At 43.3% G+C, this 7,342-nt stretch overlaps 1 protein-coding gene across 1 annotated transcript; it reads right to left on the reverse strand.

Moving 5' to 3' along the window:
* Nucleotides 1-1,221: 1,221 nt before the first annotated feature.
* Nucleotides 1,222-7,131, reverse strand: LOC119318620 (signal peptide peptidase-like 4). The gene is made up of 14 exons (XM_037593197.1): nucleotides 6,867-7,131; nucleotides 5,367-5,525; nucleotides 5,163-5,274; nucleotides 4,656-4,772; nucleotides 4,347-4,498; nucleotides 4,087-4,269; nucleotides 3,561-3,595; nucleotides 3,251-3,407; nucleotides 3,121-3,174; nucleotides 2,944-3,036; nucleotides 2,717-2,859; nucleotides 2,253-2,323; nucleotides 1,783-1,866; nucleotides 1,222-1,686 (listed from the first exon to the last, which is right to left on the reverse strand). Exons 1-14 carry the CDS (start codon nucleotides 7,005-7,007, stop codon nucleotides 1,547-1,549), a joined length of 1,641 nt encoding a protein of 546 aa, XP_037449094.1. The 5' UTR covers nucleotides 7,008-7,131; the 3' UTR covers nucleotides 1,222-1,546.
* Nucleotides 7,132-7,342: the final 211 nt, after the last annotated feature.

Genomic DNA, 7,342 nt, shown 5'->3' on the forward strand with positions numbered 1-7,342 from the left:
ATCCAAATAGATGTTCAGTTGTAAGTATAAGAAATAGCCAGGCAACTGCGGAAAATCTGGCTAGTTCAACAAATGTTATTATATTGTGATGCCTTGTTGTTAATGGATTGTGACCTAATGGTACATTGGATGAAGAGATCCTAAATTACTCGGAGCCATACATATGGCATCATGGACAAAGACACCAAAGCACTTTGAGCGTTCAGATAGAAAGTAAACAGGAGGTGTTAAACTTGCTACCTTGTAAAAGAGCTCTTGCCTTGTTGATTGAGTCCTTGACCAGTAAGACTGCTTTTCCTGATCCAGTTTGGGACACTGACGGCATGGCTCCACCTAAATTTGATAAGAAAACTGAATGAGTAATGCACAGCCTGAAGAAAGAAAATACAGTTGGTACAATTACCAAAACCTAGGTGCTTTCTGGCTATTGTTGCAAGACTTACCTCTAAATGGGGTGTCCATTTCACTCGATTCCCCAACCTCTGCATCGGGTACATCGTGAAGTTGCTCTGAAACACAAAAACTGGTCATCGTGGAACAGTTTGACTGGAGCAAACCCAAAGCTGGGCAATATGAGCTGTAGGCTCCATCCGTAACAACAGGCCAGCACCATTTTGATTCATCCATTCAAACGAGGAGACTACGAATAGAGGAGATGGAGGGAGGAGCAGTGCGGTACCTTGGACGAGGAGGTCGGCCATGGCCATGGACTGGGCGCGGCATCCGTCGGCGCCGCCCCGGCCTAGGGTTTCGCCATACTCGCTCCGTTTTGAAAAATGCATAAAGTTATAGGCTTGTTCTAAGTCAACTTATTTTAAGTTTGACCAAATCTACCAGAAAAATAGACACAACTGCTAAATTAGTTTCATTATTAGATTCATCACAAAAATATATATAGTTATATAATACTCCCTCCGTCCCAAAATAAGTGACTCAACTTTGTACTAATTTTAGTACAAAATTAGTATAAAGTTGAGTCATTTATTTTGGGACAGAGGGGGTATATATTTGGTGATGTGGATGGTAGTAATTTTTTTGTATAAATGAGAAGAGACCAGATGGGGCGAGAAGAGTAGATATAAATCTTTCGATAGGAGGCAATCACAATCACAACGAAAACATACATACTCCCTCCCTTTCAGTTTATATAGGTCCCTCATGTCGTTAATTTTACAAATGTAATTTGAATTGCATATCACAAAATCTATACCATTGGGAAAATAGAGCATTTGAAGTTTTTAATGGCATTAATATAGAACTTTCATTACGTTGGTCAGATTGTTGATCTAGGGATACCCACAGGCCTTACAAACAAACACGGAAAGGAGGTACTACTCTCCAAGTATACAGGTAGATGCAGAGCCACAACAAGAGAAGCAAACCACGAGGCTCTATCTATGTACAACTAATGGGATTGGTTCTAATGACAAGAGGTTCATATTAGACACCTCTGCACCCACGGAACAGGGTCACACAACAGATCCGCGGAGCCGCGCTTCCGCCTCCAGGCAAGGAACCATTGCGCTACGATACGGCGAGCCGCTACCTATGATGAGATTACATGAGAAGCGGAGTCCGCAGAGTCCTTCAGAGGATGATGCGAGTGCATGCAGACTCTCGGAGGTTGTCCTTTCATCCACAGGTTCCTGAGCTCGCCCCGCTTTTTACCGAGTGATATGAAAGTTCCTGCAGTAGACACGATGGTTTCGTTCAAGGCACGGGCTCAAGGATCTCACGATATGAAATTTATTGATGGACACAAAGGTGGGATTTCCTCCTTACCAAGCGTGAAGGGCACGATGTAAAGAAGAGCTGGTTGGCCGTGACCATCCATGAGATTCAAGGCAACGTAGGTTATCAAAAGGCCTGAATGAAAAAGACAAATATACACCATGTCAGAACTTCAGGTGAAAAATACCAACTTACCGCCAGCAGGTTTACAGAATAGTACACATGAAAAAAAAAGAGAATTTTACACATCAACATATATGATATCAACAGAATTCATGTCTTCTGAAGCATTTCAGAAAGGGGGCATTACTTCATTTATTCAATGAAAGAGACATCCGTAGCGAGAAAAACATTGAAAAGTAACCGTGAGTTCTGAATCACCTTGAGATACTTTTGCTTTAAGAGTAGTTTGTATCACATTGTTCCGTATAAGACAGGACATGCTAATTAAGGAAGCCCGCAAACTGTTCTTACAAAAATGCAGAAATGCGTAGTTGATATGGAAGCAGGCAATGTCTTACCAGAACCGTACGCAACCATTGACCACAGAAAGTAACCAGATTGCAAGGTCTTCCTGGCAGCCCAATCATACCTAAAAATGGAGAGAGATCTCAACTACTTACACCATCATAATGTTGGCATACGGTAACAAAATTAAATACCCAGCAGATGGGGTGGAAATATGGAATAATATCCATGCTGACAGTTGTTCTACATGCTCTAATCATGAAACCCACCCTTCCAACAAAAAAAAAAGGGCAACCTGGTGCATGTAGCTCCCGCTTGCGCAGGGTCCAGGGAAGGGTCCGACCACTTTGGGTCTATAGTACGCAGCCTTTCCCTACATTTCTGTAAGAGGCTGTTTCCAGGACTTGAACCCATGACCTCATGGTCACAAGGCAGCAGCTTTACCACTGCGCACCCTTCCAACAAAAATTGAAAATTCACATATGACAAGCCAGGAGCCCAAATTTAGCACACTAACCTTAGCGCAAAAGCAACCAGCAGTCCTGGAAGGAGGATATCACCAAAGCCTATGATGCTGTATCCACCCCATGGATCAAACATGCGTGGGATCTTTAACAGCATGGGTACACCATCTTCATCAGTATTATCGCCACGTGCAACCTGCAGGCAGATCACAAGCATAACTAGCATATCTATCGAGCAGAAGAAAAAAAACATAATATCGCAATAGTCATTTGTACATACCACAATCATCACGCTCTCATGAAACAACATCTTGGATATGAAAACCCAGAAGATGTCATACAAGAAGGAACAGCCGAGAAGAACAGACCCCACCTGACCAATTATGAGCAAATAAATAATTGGCATCAAGGTCCTTCACTACATCAAAAGCATAAACCAAGGGGCAGAAACAATTACCTTAAGATTAGGTATCCTCACAATCTGGATCACAGTAACAATCAGTGCGATACCCTGAAGGCACAAAGCATGATGTTAATCAACAGAAAATAATCCCAATGGAGGGTGCAAAAAACAAAACTGCACTTACAAGAACATCTTGCCCAATCCATGCATAGGGCATCCGGCGATAAACAGCCCATAAAACAGCAGAGACGATGCAAAATGGACAAACTGCCAATGTAAGGTATGAAACAGCTCCAAAAAATGGCACTTTTACAAATGATCTTGCGGCAGGTTTAAACCATCTGAAAGATACCACAGTTTTCAGGTCAGTAACACATTTACCCTTTTCTTTAAGCTATGTCTGCAAAACCACAGATTAAAGGAGAACCGAAACATATCTACACTGTGCATATACCCAGAAAATATGAATGTATCGCGTCGAGCAATAAATTTACCTTGACAATAAAGCCACCAAACATGTTTGCAAACCCTGGATAAAAAAGGAAAGCATAATGTGCCATCAGCTCAAGAAATTGATGACGAAATATAGCAAAATAAGATATCAATCAATGAAATCAAGATCGGTTCACTCTGCAGCTGTACTAGATAAGTGTGATGTTGGTCATTCAACAGCAGCCACAAAGTTATTTGTTCATTTTTGGATAATATCTTTAGTGTTCAAATCAAAAGGTACAGATTAAAAAGGAAGAACTTCAATTCTCTGTAGGGAAAACGGATGACACCATTGTTTAAAGAAGGTTTAACATTTAAGGGCCTAATTTAACCATTCTCCAAATTGCATTGATTCATGATTTGTGCCATCTAGTTTTAATGTGGAATACTATATAAGTACTATTCTGTTTTAGTAACTAAGCATACAGTACTACTAATCAAAATTTAAAGCAGTGACCTCACAAAAAAATATAAGCAGTGGCAAAGTTGAAATACGTATAATCTTAAAAAGGATTTCATCATACGCACCTCTACACCACCAATGCAAAATATAACCACCAGGAGCTCCACAAACCAGTGAGACATCAACTTGTAAAGCATTACCAAAAAGAGTGATGCAACCACAATAAACAGCATTGCCGATGTCATGGTGATATCTACCATACCACTAGAACCTTCGGCCTCAATGTTAACTGAACTTTCATGGCCATCCTATACGAATAATGTGCCTGTTAGTTTTTCTTTCCGAAAATCCAAAATAACTGATCGTATAAAGCATCGACTGAAACCTTTAGAAGTTTCTCTTGTTCAATAAGTGCTTCTCGAGCACTCCATGCTGACCAGTATGATGCGCCAAGAATGGTACCAACAGCCATAAGCCATAGAAACACCTCAGCCGTATCAACTAGGGGTCGATCTGGAGAGTATAACTGCACTGACACTGAGAAAATTGAAAGAGCCTATTAGCTATAAATATAATATGGTAGAAGAGTCCCAAATACATAAATAAATAAATAAACCAAATATAGGGGTTAGACAACCTTGTGTTCACAGGACAATGTACAAGATTTGAGGGGATTAAAGACCTAATGATTTACCTTTACCAAGTGAGAGAAGACCCTGTAAAATGGTGCCTGCATCTTTTGGCAGAAGAACTGCAGGTATATTTATATCCAGATCCGTTTCATTTTGATCACAAACCATCTTGTATAGCTCTGCAAGCAAACATATGCCATTTGTTAACGCCTAACACACGTGTTGAAAGACAAGGCATGAGCCAAAAGTGTGCTCTTCTAAATACGCAAACATGCACCGCCAAATGTGCACGCGCAACTATGAAAAACAATTGTCCAATAAATAATCAAAAGGCTAAAGTAAGGTTGTGATGGTCATTCTAGTGGTAAAAAATGGTATATACATTTTCAGGTAACTTGTTTTGTTGATCCGCACTCAAAGGTAGGGCATTTCCCATTGATATAGGAACTTTTGTACCTCATTTAACTGTATCCTAACATCTTATCTTCTAACTGAATACCAGTTGAGAAAGATCATAAATGGAAAACATTGCATGTTGAATTTTATTAGACAGGTCATATTGGGCATACCATGCCGATTATTCAGGATTATAATAGCAGAAGCACCAGCATCTTCAGCAACCTTAGCTTTTGTAGTGAACTTACAATCTCCTCTTTGCACCAGCAAAACTTCTCCAGCAACCTAAATAAAAGAATAATTAATCACTACACAACAATGTAGGATACTATAAAAAATTCGCAAACGGCTAAATCATGTTTTTCCAGAAAGGTAACCTTTTCTTTGAGAGGGGTACAACAATCAAAAGGGTCTGCTATTAGTAGTCCTGTCCGGTTCGCGTGCTTTTCCTTTGACTCTATTATGGGGCCAAACCGAGCACCAACACCAACAAACTCATCGGTCTCTCTGTTTTTGACCCAAGTTTGCACCTTTACCTGATAACAAGGTGAGGAAACAAAATTAGAGAATGAGTACATTGTCCATTAACAAGAAGTCTGCTAATGTACAAAATCTCAATCGGGGTAGAAAAAGCTACGGCGTTGAGGATGAAGAGAAGCATAGGAGATTCAGAGACAGCCATACGTTTCCCTTGTTGATGTAGGCACGCCACCCTCACGCGTTGGCTCCTCTTGCGTGAACCGGTAGGTGGTTCAGCACTACGACACAGAGCCTAAACGACAAAGTCGATTATACTAACCAAATTTCAATTTTCGCGCCCTTGAGTTGTGGCTTTACATCCCTCCTATCGTTTACTTATATAACACGCAAAAGCAAATAGCCACCTCCATCTAGGTAAGTCCCACAGGAACCATAACAATTAGCTAAAATTAATGAGGTTCTGAGTTGCTTACATAAAAGCCCAGGTGAGGCTCATGAGTCATGATACTTATGACCAGACCACTGATTGGATGAAAAGAAAACATAAGTGCAAGGTAGACTGTAAACCTGCTCAAGTGGACTACGCGCACGGCAATGTATCAACAACTAATTGGGTGTATGTCAGAAATGACCATGGACATCTTGAGTTCGTAGTATTCTCCTACATGATTCCAGGGCATCAGAATACCTCGTTATGATGGTTCAAGTTGGATCATCACTATCACCCATTGAGCATATATAGAAAATATCCTCTATAGAAGCTTTATAGACTAGTCCAATCAGTTTAATAATAATAAGATAAAACTAGATCCTAATCCTCGATAGCGACATGTATTATTAGCTAACAGATGACGCAATGTCAAAGCCATAACTGCCCACATTGACTAGCTTCTGACTTGTAAAAGCGGCCATTTCTCGAACCTACACGGCGACAACTAAGCCTCACTCACATAGATGTTATGGTGCTCAGGCTCATCTTAAAGAATAAGCAAGTGTCAACAGCCCCTGATCAAATGCTAGCACCACCAACAGCATGGTACAGGCTAATTAATTAATTAGCGACGGAAGCTCCTCAGCTCACAGTAGAAAAATAAGTACCCAGCTCCAAACAGAGCTGGCCAGCGTTCCTAACTGAGAGCGCCTACCGCGAGCGACCTAACTGAATCGCCAGTAACAAAAAGCTGCGCCGCCTAACTCCACAATCCGCGGATCGAACAAGCGCGCATGTTGTCAGGCTCCGACTCACGGATCGCCGGCCTGGAAACGGAACACTGGCTTACTCCGCCGCGCCCGGCGCCCCGGCCACGGCTCGGAATCGAGAACCGGGGCCGGCCGCTCCGCTGACTCGGGAGAAGCTGGGAGGAGGAGGGAGGGAGGGGGCGTGGCGGGGGACGTACGAGCATGAAGTCGTTGGAGCAGCCGGGGATCTTGGGCGCGTCGTCGTCCTGGTGGACGATGTCGCCGCCGGCGGCCACCCCCGCGAGCGCCGCCGCCACCAGCAGCAGCGCCGCCGCCGTCGCCCGCGCCCCGGCGCCCATCCTCGCGCTTACGGTGGGGCCTGGATTGCTGGGTGGAGGGATCGGCCGCGAGCAGCTCGGTCGACGGCTGGAATGGCCGGCCGGACGGGGAGAAAGAGGGAGGGAGGGATGAGATAGATCTGTCTGCGAGTGAGCGTCGGGCGGAGGCTGCAACTGGGGCCGGCGCCGCACGGGGGGAGATGTGTAGGCTGTGGGGCCCGCATGCCAGTAACTAAGCCGGCTTCTTTCACGTGCTCTTTCTTTCTTGGGCTTGGGTTAGTTAAGTGGAAGTGGAAGTGGAAGTGGAGCAAGCAATCTTGTGAGTTCCATTCCGGGCTCTCATCACTTGCTCCATT

This window comes from Triticum dicoccoides, chromosome 6A (assembly GCF_002162155.2).
Source record: "Triticum dicoccoides isolate Atlit2015 ecotype Zavitan chromosome 6A, WEW_v2.0, whole genome shotgun sequence".
Lineage (NCBI taxonomy): Eukaryota > Viridiplantae > Streptophyta > Magnoliopsida > Poales > Poaceae > Triticum > Triticum dicoccoides.

What these genes read in the sequence shown, in the direction of transcription:
- LOC119318620 (XM_037593197.1), bottom strand. Translation starts at nt 7,007, where the DNA reads ATGGGCGCCGGGGCGCGGGCGACGGCGGCGGCGCTGCTGCTGGTGGCG. An exon ending in TGAGGATACCTAATCTTAAG is followed by an intron (nt 3,037 to 3,120) that starts GTAATTGTTTCT and finishes ATAATTGGTCAG; the next exon opens with GTGGGGTCTGTTCTTCTCGG. An exon ending in AATGGTTGCGTACGGTTCTG is followed by an intron (nt 1,867 to 2,252) that starts GTAAGACATTGC and finishes TTTTTCATTCAG; the next exon opens with GCCTTTTGATAACCTACGTT.